Here is a 13,762-nt window from a genome sequence, read left to right as displayed (position 1 = left end):
CCCACACCAATTGCCATACAGGTACACCACCTTCGATTCCTTCCTTCAACCTGCTGCTTCACTCTCTTCGCCGCACCTATTCCCTCCCTCTACAGTAATAACACTGGGCAGTCCAGTCTTCTCGCCGCGTTGCCTCCTTGAGCCCCTGCACCCCTGCCGTCCATACACCCCCCTGCTCTTCCTCTCTCTTTACCTAGACTATTCTTTCTCCCTCTCTCTTCCCTTATCGGAGGCAGCATTGACTGGCACCGACTCTTCGATCCGAGCCTCAACCGGCATCTGCACTGGTGATCGATTGACAGACTGCACTTCTCGACTGCATTGGTCCGGCTCTGGCTCTGGCTCTGGCTTTAACTTCTGCATCGGCACCGGCAGTGGCGTCACACCAGATCGGTCAAAGAGAAAGCCAGTCAGCAAGCCCTCCTACAGGCTGCTCGCCCCGGCTGGGTTGGCGCATGAAGACGACGAGGCCCTGATGCGCTGAACTTTGGGCCCAGCATCGCTCGGTCGTAGTCAATTGTCAAACCACACACGCACTCGTGCCCCAATCCCAGACCGGACGGTCATCGACGACAAGGGCCACCCATCCCACGCGGGCGCACACACCCAACTCTCTCTCCCTCTCTCCCTCTCCCCGCAAGACGCACCCGGACAAACAGCAGGGACTGAGGGACTGAGAGACTGAGAGACACAGAGACACGCAGAGACGCAGAGACACACGCCCGCATCAAGCACCCTGCTGCTGCTGCTGCTGCTGCTGCTGCCACACGCCGGACGCGCTCTCCCTCTTTTGGCCCGTCTCCCCCTCTCCCCGCCTGCTGTGCGTCGGGGGAAGGAGACAGCCGCCATCCCGCACGGAAATGCCATCGCCTCACGCCAATGCTCATGCGCATCACACCGGCTCCGTCTCTGCTGCCTCAAACACCTCCCTTCCCCAATCCGCCTTCAACTTCCACCTCAACTCCTCCTCGGCCTCCTTCTCGAACTCAACCTTCAACTCCGTCTCGAACCCCGCCTCCCGCTCCACCACTCCCGCCTCCCAGCTCACCGTCGGCTCCCGGAAACCATCGCAGTTTAACCCCCATCAGCACCAGCCTCTGCCGCCGCCGCCGCAGCAACACCACTACCACCACCAGCCCTACTACGATCCCTCGGTCCATGTTTCGAGGCCTGTCTACGGCTCGGCCCAGTACAATCCCACCAGGCCCTCGCACATCGCCAACAGCGCCTCCCACATATCCTCTGCGGTCAATCTGACCCCGTCCTTCTCCTCCGCCTCCCTCCCACGGACCTCCTCGCTGCTGCCGCCTCCGAGCCTCACCGTCGACCAGTCCAGCTGGAACCAGCCCGCCCTCCACGACCCCTTCTCAAATGCTTCCGCCGCCGTACCCGTCCCCGCCGACCCGGTGACCGACCGCGAGTTCGACGACTCCGTCTCGCCAAAGAACACTCGCCGGCACCACTCCAAGTCCCACTCGCGATCCAGTAGTCTGGGCGGTCTGAGCGACGGCTTTCGGAACCTCAATAGATGGTCCATCTCCACCTCCTCTAGTCGTGCATCTAACCCGGCCTCTGCGAAGCGCTTCTCCCGCCGCATGAGCATTGATTCCACCGCGCTCTTCTCGCAGTCCTCCTCTGCCGCCTCGCCAAGACGACTGCACAAGAACCGCCCCTCGACCGCCGGCGGGTCTCCCGAGGACCTCCACCAGCAGCAGCCCGCGGTGCCCCCGCTGACTACCCTGCCCCCCATCGTGCAACTGCCCTCCCTGTCACAGGACGACCTGGTCGGGGCCGCCTTGTCAGGCCGGGACCCGAGACCAGAGCGCGCCACATACTTCCCCGGGCCAGGTGCTGAGAGCGAGTCTGGTACTTTCTGGGATGATTCTTCGAGAGCCGGCGAGACTTCATACCTGTCGACCTCCCCGCGCGCCACCCCTGACCCCTCCCTGCCGACTTCTACCTTCAGCCGGGACGCCACCATGCCACACACCGAGGATGGCGCTGCATACCGTGAAAAGGGACACTCGAGGAGCCGGTCCCAGGGGCTCAAGAGCAGCACGGATTCTACCTCGTCGCAGAGGAACCCCAGCCGTTCGAAGCAGCCGTCGCAGAAAGCCATGCTCTCCAAGGCGTTGCAAAAGGCCAACAGCGCCGTCCAACTCGACAATGCCCAGAATTTCCAGGGCGCGCGCTCGGCCTATCGGGAAGCATGCGACCTGCTGCACCAGGTCCTACTGCGGACGGCGGGCGACGAGGACAAGAAGAAGCTCGAGGCCATTGTGAGTCCACGCCCACGGTCACCCTCTGCACTTTTGCCCGGAGATTACTAACGCGCTTTCGCAACGCCAGCGCAAGACTTATGCCAGCCGCATCGAAGAGCTAGACCAGATGCTCCCCGACGACGAGCAAGACAGCAAGGCACTCCCTCAGAGGCCGACAAGCAACAGTACAACCTCAACATCCCAGGTTGCCGGGCGCGCGAGGAATGGCTCAGTGGCCACTGCGGACGACCAACCCCAGAGGTTACGGTCGGATTCGGAGAGGAGCCAGCCCAGCCAGCGGCCGGTGCCCAACTACGCAAGACCAACATCAGCTGCGTGGAGACCTCAACACAGCCCAAAACCGTCATTGGACGGCTCGCGCTATGTGACGCCAACGCCGACAAACTTCAGCGAGCCGTATACGCGCTCCCAGTCCGCCTTCTCTCAGAGCTCCCCCCAAAGAGACCGCACGACGCATCCAGAGACGTTCCTGGCCCGACCGATGGAAGATGAGTATAAACCCCCACCTCTCTCCCCACGCAGGCCCATATCCCCTACCGCCAAGCTAGGGCCGGACGTTTCCATCCGGGCCGACTTCTCAAGCGACATGAACCGTCTCGCCCCGGCGCCGTCCTCGCAAAGAGGTCATCAGCGTGGTAACAGCCACGAGTCAATATCTTGGCTTGACCCGATAGACGAGTCGGCGGGCTCTTCAGCATCGTCTGTGCACTCGAGGTCGTCCTCAATGGGGATCAGGAGGAAGCACATCCGGTCGGCCAGTGGCGACACAGAGGCCGAGTTCGATGCAGCTCTCGACGATGCCATTGAAGCGGCCTATGACGACGGCTATGAGTCCACGGATCCCGCCCAGCGTGCCCTGAACCTCGATCATGTCATCGACGAGGACGACGTCATCGCGCAAGCCCTCAAGAAGGTCCAGCTAGCCAAGGAGCGGGTGCGGCAGTCTGAACTCGAGATGCAGCGGCTTGCTAATGACAGGGACCGTCGTATGAAGGCGCTGCAGGAGGAAGAGCAAACACTGCCCGGGGGCTTCTACGACGGGGACGATTCGGATGACGAGGAACGTATGCTCGAGGAGATGACCACGGGCTACGCCATCGAGAACTTCACGCTTGGGGACCAATCAGCAAGAAACCGGCTACCTCGCGAGTCTGACTCCAGCGAGCTCACTTCGCGGACTTGGCACAGCTCTACCGTGTCGAACCCGCCCACTGCGAATACCGTACTCTCGCCTGTGACAGAGAGCGCCACCGTGCCATCGCTGTCAAAGAGCCAAGGCCCCATCGCGCCGCCACCATCACAGTCTTTGCCCAAACTCCCCCCCGGGCGCCCGCCGTCGTCAGGTGGCCGTGACAGTGTGCGCGACCGCCGGCTGTCCGGGACTAATGCTAAACAGCTGAAGATTGAGACCCAGAAGCTGGGGCCCAAGGTCCAGGAGCCAGCCACTGCGGGCCCAATGATGCAGAGCAAGGAATCGCTCGCGGGTCAGCTCCCAAAGACGGCTGGCTTCGTTGGGCAGCAGAGGCAGACCCTTGGTGCCGCCCCAACGTCCGGCCCCGGCCAAGCCCGGTCCGCTTCGCAACTCCGTGGCCCGTCGCCGATCCCCCCCGGCCTCGCGGCCCAGGGGCCACCGCCGACTCCGCCAGTGCCTGCTGGCTTCGAAGGACCTACTGAGGCCCGGGCCGAGTCGCCGGCCGTGTCTCGGCCCCCGGCCCTGCGCAAGAACTTTTCCTCAAACTCCTTGAAGAGCATGAAGACCCGCAACCTCTCCATTACCAACATCGAAGAGTACTCGGACGTGTCTCCTGGCACGCCGCTGTCCAATCAGTTCGGAAGCACCCCAGCGGCGCGCCTGCCCGCGCTGCCGTCGCTCCCCACGCCGGTGGCGGCTGCGTTCAGGGACCGCGTAACGTCAGGATCAGCGGCTGGTGGCTTCCACCTGTTCGATAATGACATCCACTCCCCAGCATCGCCTGGCGAGCCGAACGCCCCATCCGAGGATGCGCCGCTACCTCTCGAGCCGTGCCCGACGGACGTGATGCTCCGGCCGTTCTGGCTCATGCGCGCACTGTACCAGACGCTCGCTCACCCCAAGGGAGGGTACATCAGCAACAAGCTCTTTGTGCCGAGGGACGCGTGGCGGGTCAAGGGTGTCAAGATCAGGGGGATGGAGGAGAAGACTAGCCAGTGCGATCTTCTCACGGCTGCTCTCCAGAAGCTGGCGCGGGTGGACTCGGAGGACGCCGACGCGCTGTTGGAAGAGATGCAGAGCTTCGAAAACGTCCTTGAGCAGGCCCAGGTGTTCCTGACCCGACGGCTTGGCAACGAGGTCGGCGTCCAGGGCGCAGGCACGATGTTCAGGGACGCGGACGGGGTCGTCGAGTCGGACGGCAAGCCAGTTCCCCGGAACAATTCTGTGAGCGCCAAGGGGGCGTTCAGCTGGCGGCGGCTGCGAAGCAAGACGAGCTCGACCGGGCTGGGGAGCGCGTACGAGCGCGGCGGGGCCAGGAAGGAAATGACACCTGCGGGCGGAGTGGAGGCCATGTCACTGGCGACACTGCCCATGACGAACCACCCTACCTCTAAGCCGGGTAAGAGGGACGCGATGGGCGTGCAGTTCAGTGGGCCAAACGCTCATTACATGGCTGCGTTGGCGCGCTTGTTTGACGCTGCGCAGACCATCGGTACGTACTTGACTTGCATTTGTCCCCAGCTGTTTGACCCCCAACACACACACGCCCCCCCCCTTCCCTATCCTTTCAGGGGTGCTCCCCCTAGACTGCCGCAACTTGGCTATTACCTCTGTTGAAGGCTCCTGGCTAACGCATGGCGATGACTTAGACCAAATCGCTCGCCAGGTGGAAGACCCAGGCCTCCGACACGCCGACAAGACGCAGGTCGGGCTCGAGCTCTGCACTAGGCACGCTGCCGAGTTCTTTGCCTTCTACATCTGCCGGTTTGTCCTGCAGGATCTGACCATGTTGCTGGACAAGTTCATCAAGAGGGGTAGTGAGTGGGTGCTGGTGTGAACCTACCCTGGGGTACCCAGATGGGGGCAAGCTGTCCCGGTGATGGGTAGCGGTTGAGAAACTGGCTTCTCGGGTGGGGGACGATATCGAGGGATGAGAAGTAGATGCCGAGAGGCTCACTGCTGGTGATGGGCATGTGGAGCCTCTCTATGACTGGCAGAGGACTGATGGTTCTTTCTGTCATTGTTTATTATACCACCAACACTGAGCCGGCCTGAGGCACCCCGGTCGGGCTCGGCCATCATGGGCTTGACTGGTTGTTCCAATCTCTGGAGTTTAAACGGAAGATACCTAGGAAGATATCCCGCATTGGGTTGACATGTTTCAATGATATCAACAAGACATTCATCGGCTGGACCATTCTCGTGTGACAGTGGTCGTTCTCTGTGGTGTGAGCTTGGTCACATCTGTGCAGCACAAACTCTACTGTAGAGGAGCTACAGCCAGTCATGTGTAAACCATATCAGCCAGAGTGTATTTCTGGTCTTTTCTGTTGGTAAGAAATAGTGTAGTCCAAGTAGGTAAGACCAGGTACCGGGTTACTCAGTGTTGCGATAAGATAAGGAGAGCAAGCCCAATTTTGGGACATCGGTCCAGAAATCCAGGGACACAAGAATCGCTGGCCGGGACAAGATGCACGCATCATTCCTTGACACCCACTCTTACTGAGCTTCGTCTGGGCCGTTTGCATACGCGGCTGTGCGGCAGATTCTTCGATGCGATCAGTATGTCTGCGGCCGCCTTGCCCATCAAGCCGCCTGGTGCGCAGCATCGCGTGTCATAAGCCCAGCACCACCACCGCCAAACAAGCATTCACTACCCTACGCCGATGCGCCGCGCTGCCGTCTGTCGCGTACGGCATACCTTCACATTCACAACCAGGGCTGTGCACGCCGAGGTCCTACGCTACCGCGTCGTCATCTCCCTCGTCTGCCTCGACCTCGGCCTCGGCGTCCAGGAAGGGGCAAACCGACCTCGAGAAGCGCATCGCCGCCATCCCGCTCGAACGCTTCCGCAACTTCTGCGTGATTGCGCACATCGACCATGGGAAGTCCACCCTCAGCGACCGGCTCCTCGAGCTGACGGGCACCATCTCCAAGGACGACGAGAACAAGCAGATCCTCGACAAGCTGGACGTCGAGCGCGAGCGGGGCATCACGGTCAAGGCGCAGACATGCACCATGATCTACAAGCACAGGGGCCAGGACTACCTGCTGCACCTCGTGGACACCCCGGGCCATGTCGACTTCCGCGCCGAGGTGACACGGTCATATGCCTCGTGCGGCGGCGCGCTGCTGCTGGTGGACGCGTCCCAAGGCATCCAGGCCCAGACCGTCGCCAACTTCTACACGGCATTTGCGCAGGAGCTGGTCATGGTGCCCGTGGTGAACAAGATCGACCTGCCGACTGCTGACGTCGATAGGGCCGTGTCGCAGCTAAAGGACACCTTCGAGATAGGGGCCGAGGACCACGAGGGTGGCGCACCCGTCCTGGTGTCCGCCAAGAGCGGCAAGAATGTGGAAGCCATCTTGCCGGCCGTGGTCGAGAGGATCCCACACCCACAAGGAGACAGCAGTCGCCCTCTGCGGCTGCTACTGGTGGACTCGTGGTACGACACCTTCAGGGGCGTCAACTTGCTGGTCAGGCTCTTCGACGGCACAATCAAGGCCGGAGACCAAATTGTGTCGCTGGCGACCGGGAAGAAATACACGGTTGGCGAGGTCGGCATCCACTACCCACACCAAGTCCCACAGACGGTCCTGCGGGCGGGCCAGGTCGGGTACATCCTGTTCAACCCGGGCATGAAGCGCATCCAGGACGCCAAGATCGGGGACACCTTCACGACACTCGGGAACGAGGACAAGGTTGAAATGTATCCAGGCTTCGAGGAGCCCAAACCAATGGTCTTCGTCGGGGCCTTCCCCACGGATCAGTCAGACTACACCAAGATGTCCGAGAGCATCAACCAGCTCGTCCTGAACGACAGGAGCATCACCCTGCAGAAGGACCACTCAGAGGCCCTGGGCGCAGGCTGGCGTCTGGGCTTCCTGGGCAGTCTGCACTGCTCCGTCTTCCAGGACCGCCTGAGACAGGAGTACGGCGCCAGCGTCATCATCACCGAGCCCTCGGTGCCCAGCCGCATAGTCCACGCAGACGGCAAGGAGGTCATCGTGACCAACCCGGCCGAGTTCCCTTCGGACGACGATCACAAGGCAAGAGCGGCCACCTTCTACGAGCCGTTCGTCCACGCCATGATTACGCTGCCAGAGGAGTACCTGGGCCGCGTGATCGAGCTGTGCGAGGGCAGCAGGGGCGAGCAGGTCAGCATCGAGTTCTTCCACGCCACTCAGGTGATCCTCAAATATGACCTCCCCGCGTCGGCCCTCGTCGATGACCTTTTCGGCAAGCTAAAGGGGGCCACAAAGGGCTACGCCACGCTTGACTACGAAGACGCCGGGTGGCGGGAGTCGCGACTGCAAAAGCTGCAACTGCTTGTCAACAAGAAGCCCGTCGACGCCATCTGCCGCGTCGTGCACGCGTCCCAGGTTGACCGCCTGGGCAAATACTGGACGGCCAGGTTCAAAGAGCACGTCGACAGGCAGATGTTTGAGGTGATCATACAGGCCGCCGTGGGGAGGAGGATCATCGCCAGGGAGACGCTGAAGCCATTCCGGAAGGATGTGTTGGCGAAGCTACACGCTAGCGACATTTCCCGGCGCAAGAAGCTGCTCGAGAAGCAAAAGGACGGCCGCAAGAAGCTGAATGCTATCGGCAATGTGACCATCGCGCAGGAAAGCTTTCAAAAGTTCTTGACCAAATAGAATTTGTAAGACCCGGCGACAGTCTCGAGCTCGAGACGGCCTTGGTCTCCTCGGGCTTTGCTTCCTCATGTCTACAGCCACGAGGAGTGGTGGTTTGGAAGAGCACTAAAAAGGGAAGTGGAACGTAGACTATGCGGGTGGAGCCTCATCACAAGAGCATACTTGCGTTTCCGACGCTGTATGAGAGATAATATTCAAACCCGACCCGAGTCCTCGGGAAATATGATGCAGACATTCCCTCAGATGCCATTCGGAACCCCGGGACTATCGTGTCAGCTTGCCCTGGCTCGGGCTATATCGCTTGCGGGGCAGTTGACGACAAGGCTCTAGCCCGATGTATTACTGAACAGCCACGTAATTTGCTCGTGCATGACGCCGCCAAGAGTAGCTACCAGCGTGGCCCCAGGAAACATGCCCAGTCCGTGTGAGTGCAGGTTCCGCCATGGGCATGTCGTTGCTTTCCTTCTGCATGCTGTTCTGTTCTGTTCTGGTCGGCCGCCGCGGGTACTGTCAATCCCATCCAAATATATGTCTGCGCGGGGTCGCGTACAATATTCGGCATGAGCGCGCGCACGAGGCTGAACGTTTGCATGTGGGGCAATTATGAACAGAATCCTGAGTCAAGAAGTCAGAACAAGAAGAGTTCGCTGTAGGATCTGGGCTAAACGGGGTCTCGTACATTTATCCTCACATGATCGCTCTGTTCCGAGGTAAGTCAAGGAAGAACTGTTTGCCGTTGGCAGGGTTGAGCGGCCCAACTCTCATCCATTGGCAGAAAAAGCCTGCATCTCATTCGCAGCCTCATCCCAACTTATGAGCGAAGGTATAGTACGTCACTGAGCAAAACCCGGACTAGGAGAATCTCGCCTCACTTAATAGGGTTTGCCTATTTGGCTAGGATGGTACACGGCCACACGCCTGTTCGATCTGTTGATCCGGAGATATCCCTCTGATCGGGGGAGACTGATCGTGAACACACAAGCACGTGAGGCCGACGACACGACTGCGTTGAGTCTCTTGCCAGTAGGAAGCCGAGGATGTAATCTATATAAGCTCAACACCGCTTGAGCAACGCTTCTTGGCCGTCATTGTGCGATTGTTCATATGAGGCTCGCCAACGTCCTCGCAATAACGGTTGTGTACTTTGCACGCATTTCACATTAACCGTGACGAAGTTCCGAAGTTATTTTCTTGTGCAAACTGTGACAATTCAAGCCTTGACATTTTTTTCACGCAACCGTATATCCGGGACCATCAGCACGCAAACACGATGTCACCAAAGCAAGTCACGATACTTCTTACACTCGCCACCTTCGCCCTGGCGTCATCCCCTGTCCCGATTTCCTCTTGTCAGAGGACGGAAACGAGCACAAAGGGGTCACGTCACGTACCACGTAACATGTAACCTGGTGACTAGTTCTTATACTCGTAAATGTCCATTTACATGATTCTCTAGTACTGGCGTACGAGACCATCATTCCAGACGAGCTCCCATGTTCGTATTAAATATTCAAAGATAGACAGACTCTCATCAATCCGGTACAAAACCTAAAAGTGATACCTCGGGGGCGAATGTTGCCCTGAGTTGTTGAAAACCGTAGATGGTAGTAGTTCGTGAATCATACCAACAAAAAGACACACCCCCCCCCCCGCTCGCTGTTTTTGCAAGTGCAGCAGTCTCCGGTTTGTGTTGTCAAGTCATCAAAACCTGCTTGCCGTAGACCCTCGAACACGCAGCAATGTCCCAGTTCTCCAGGTCCATGCCGCCCGAGTCCCTGAGCTCCCACACCCGCTTCATGATCCTCATGCTCTCGCCGACGGTGCCGAACTCGAGCAGGGGCCCCATCGACGACGCCATGTGCGTGAAGAGCTGCTCCTGTTCCCTCGTGGCCAGGCAGCCCAGGATGTAGAAGGGCCAGGTCAGGCTCTTGAGCACGGCCGGGCTCGATATGCCGTAGAGCAGCTGCATGGCGACGGCGATGCTGCTCGTGGCGGTGCGCACGGCCGCCGCCCAGCCCGTCACGACCACCGACAGGTAGGCCATGGAGGCGAGGGCCCAGATCCTCGTGGCGGCCACCTGCTCGTCGATGCGCATCTGGTGTGCGGCGTCGGGCCGGTAGTAGGACCGCAGGACCGAGGTGATGTCGAAGGGCCTCTTCTTGAAGCTCTCCCTCTCGAGGCGGGCGAGGCCGCTCTGCAGCCGCTGGTGCAGCCTGCTGCCGTGCTCGGTCAGCTCGTTGAGGCAGAAGGTGCCGCGCGCCTTGTTCTCCTTCTTCCAGGCGTCCAGCACGGCGATGTCGGCCACGACCAGCAGGACCCAGCCCTGGCACCCGAAGAAGCTCTCCATGCGGAGCATCTCGCAGGGCATGTTGGGGGTCTCCTCCTGGATGATGAGGTTGTGGTAGTTGCGCAGCCTGGGCGGGCTCTCGAGGGACGTGGAGGCTATGATGTCGGTGTAGAGCAGGAAGGCGGAGAAGAAGCGGAAGGCGCCCTGGTCGCACTGCCAGACGACGCGCTCCATCATGCCCTGGTTCCACGAGGGCCTGCTGAGGGCCTGGATGACGGCGGGGATGTCGGGCTTGCCGTCCGGGCCGACGCCGTACTCCTCAAAGACCTCCTGGAAGATGGCCATGGCGGCGGACAGGTGGACGTTCCAGTCCGAGGTGCGGGCCATGGAGTGCTCGAGGATGAGCAGCTGGATGATGCTCTCCATGGTCTTGCCCTTCTGGAAGATGGTGGTCTTGCCGTCCTGGCCGCGCTTGAGGTCCTCCATGTCCTGCTGCATGGCGCGCACCGCGGTGTCGACGTGGGCGACCAGCTTGTTCCAGACCTGCTGCGAGCACACCTGGTGGCGCTCGCCGCCCTTGAGGATGAGGGTGAAGAAGTAGGCGCTGAGGCTCATGCCCGAGTGGAAGAAGGCCGTGTTGCTGCGCAGCATCGCGAGCAGCCAGCTGCGCCCGCCCTCGAGCACCGACGGCTGGTAGAAGGGGAACAGGAACGGGAACACGTAGTCGAGGAAGGTGATGGTGAAGTCGGTCTCGACGTCGATGGCGATGGACCGGTCGCGCTCGTTGTCGATGCCCAGCAGCTTCCACACCGTGTACTCGTGCGCGGGAGGCAGGGGCGGCGCCACGAAGCCGTCCGTCACGCAGTCCGGGCACACGGGCGGCGACCTCTCGCTCGAGCTGGGCGGGCTGGTGCCGGGCGTCATGCTCATGCTCATGCTCATGGCCTCGCCGCCCGAGGCGTCACTCCTGCTCTCGTCGCCACTCGCGTTGTTGAGCGACGAGAAGCTGGGCCGCTGGTGCACGCTCTGCATCTGCGGCCTGTGCGGCGCCGGCCTCTCCTCGGACAGGTCGTCTGGCCTCCTCATGCGGTCCTCGTGCAGCGTCAGCACCTGGACGTACTGCCTCTCCCTCCGTGCCTCGGCGCCCTGCCGCACCTCGGCCTTGATGCGCTTGGCCATCTCGTTCTGCAGGTCGCCGCCGTCCATCCACTCCGGGCGGGCCTCGCTGTAGTGGCATGTGATCTCCAGGGCGGTGCAGGCATGGCAGCGGGGTTTTGTGCGGTCACACTTCTTGCGGCGGACGCGGCACGTCCAGCACGATGGGGGCTGATGCAGCGGCGGTGCATGTGATGGTTGCGAGTGGTGAGGTTGAGGGAGAGCCGAGTAAGACATGATTATTCCAACTCAGCCCACAGCGGCTCTGCAGCCTTCCGGGACGCCGCGCTGCGTGGGCGGATGTCTGCGGATGTCTGCGTCTGTCTGCGGATGTCTGCGTCTGGCGTCTGGCGTCTGACTCTGACTCTGACTCTGACTAGTAACAGTAAGTAGTACTGAGTAGTAGGCGATTGAACTTTGTCTCTGCTCTCGGGCGAATGTAGTCAGAATCCACTGGGTCGTCCGCTGGAGAGAGGCGCGCGCTCTCCCTCTCTTGTGTGTCTCTCACGGCCTCTTGTCTATCGATATGAGGGTGCGTGTGTGTCTGTGGTTGTGCGTGCAACCGCTATGTGTCTCACGTGGGATGGGCTTTGTCAGGGAGCTTGTATGTAGGATGGAACTCTGGAGATGCTTTTGCTCCATGGACCACATGTCGTTGTGCCATTGAGGTGTCGTCAAGCCACAGCCCGGTGGACAGAGCCGATCTGTGGGCCCCGGAGCCCCAAGCTTGGCCTGCACGCCTGGCGTTGATCAGGATAATTAAGGTTTTTCATGCCTTGGATTTTCGAAACGCATCTGTGTACCGCACATCAGGCCAGAGCAGGCGGGCACAGGCAATAGCGTCCTCGCGTTTCAGGGGCATACCTGGGAAGGAATAGCCTGCACCACCCGGGGGGGGGGAGGGAGGGAGGGCTGGACCACTGCTGCGTGCTGGGGCCCGTCTCTTCTTTCTCCGTCGGCCGAATAAACCTTGCTGTAGACTAGATAGCTGGGCGCTACGCTGTTCTCCGTAGATTTGACTTAAGAATTGACTCTGGTCCATGTCCCAAGCCACTGGTCTAGATCCAACCGATGTCATGGGCTGTGGGCCGTGGGTTCGTAGCTGGAACATTGTCCCGTCGGAGATTGCCCAACAGTCTTTGGGCACACCTAGACGCATACATGCCTATAATTGCTAAGAACTGTAATCTTCCCTGGTGATCCTCATGTCTACATACGTGCTGTGTGCAGTGTGTGCTATTTACACGCAGACACAGACCGCAGCTCGGGCAGGGCAGAGGCAGGATGAGGCAGGCATAGACACTGATGTTCCCATCTCACATGGGCCCGCATGTCTCCAGAGGTGGGCATAACATGTCGCCCAACCAGTCAATCTTCACTTGACCACACGCACCACATGCACATGATAGACCATATGGGTAGTTCCAACGGTAACAAACCCCCTAGGACCACCCCAGCTGCGGCCGATGCACCCGAGTTTGACAGAGAACCATGACAGGATCCATCCCCATCATGCATTCTTACCCGGTGGGTGTCTCCAATGTAGCAATCAGCCCCGAAGAGGGATGGCCCAGCGCGACGGGTCTCTTACACCCATGCAGAACTGACTCGAGCCGTTGGAACGAGCGTCCACGGCCACTCACAACCGCCCTGCCGCCCAGGCCGCCTTGCCCGCCAGACCCGCCAGCCGGACAAATTATAAGAGCGGCTTGGCACCGTTGCTCCTGGGCTGGCTGCCGGGGGGAGGGGGGAGCACTCACTCTGAATGCTGGGCTCCTCGCCTACCAAGTCCTGCACGGTCTTGGCTGAGATGTGTGCCTGGCCCGAGGCTGATGCTTCTATTTTCGGCGTGTCATTCACCATGGTTCAACGGACCCCAAAGTCTGTCCACAAGTGGTATGGCGAAGAGATCTTCACTTATGCCTTCGTAAAGCTGCACGTCTTGGGTTTAACTCGAGAACATATTGGACGACGGGGGGAAACAAAACCCAGCTACTCACTTACTTGCAGGTGACGAGTCACAGGGCTGGGCGTGGACAGGGCACGAATAAATAGACTACTTGCTGTCCCTCTTGTAATTCTGGTAACAAGGTAATCTAGTTGGTGTGAAGATCACACATATAGTATAATTATAGATCCGATCTATTACAATGTCATCTATCCGTCCACGTGGGGATGCACCACCGG

General features: G+C 60.1%; 2 protein-coding genes across 2 annotated transcripts; one reads left to right on the top strand and one right to left on the bottom strand.

Annotated features, from left to right (window-relative positions):
* Positions 1-860: 860 nt before the first annotated feature.
* Positions 861-8,133, top strand: INS49_005569 (uncharacterized protein; the record flags this gene model as incomplete). The annotated part of the gene is made up of 4 exons (XM_043166348.1): positions 861-2,279; positions 2,350-4,966; positions 5,124-5,291; positions 6,194-8,133. 4 exons carry the CDS (start codon positions 861-863, stop codon positions 8,131-8,133), a joined length of 6,144 nt encoding a protein of 2,047 aa, XP_043017128.1.
* Positions 8,134-9,826: 1,693 nt separating this feature from the next.
* On the bottom strand, positions 9,827-11,812 carry INS49_005568 (uncharacterized protein; the record flags this gene model as incomplete). The annotated part of the gene is made up of 1 exon (XM_043166347.1): positions 9,827-11,812. The coding sequence occupies one exon, from the start codon at positions 11,810-11,812 to the stop codon at positions 9,827-9,829; it is 1,986 nt and encodes a 661-aa protein (XP_043017127.1).
* Between the last annotated feature and the right edge of the window lie 1,950 nt (positions 11,813-13,762).

Source organism: Diaporthe citri (genome assembly GCF_014595645.1).
Source record: "Diaporthe citri strain NFHF-8-4 chromosome Unknown scaffold_18, whole genome shotgun sequence".
NCBI lineage: Eukaryota > Fungi > Ascomycota > Sordariomycetes > Diaporthales > Diaporthaceae > Diaporthe > Diaporthe citri.
This window is presented reverse-complemented; position numbering and strand designations above follow the sequence as displayed.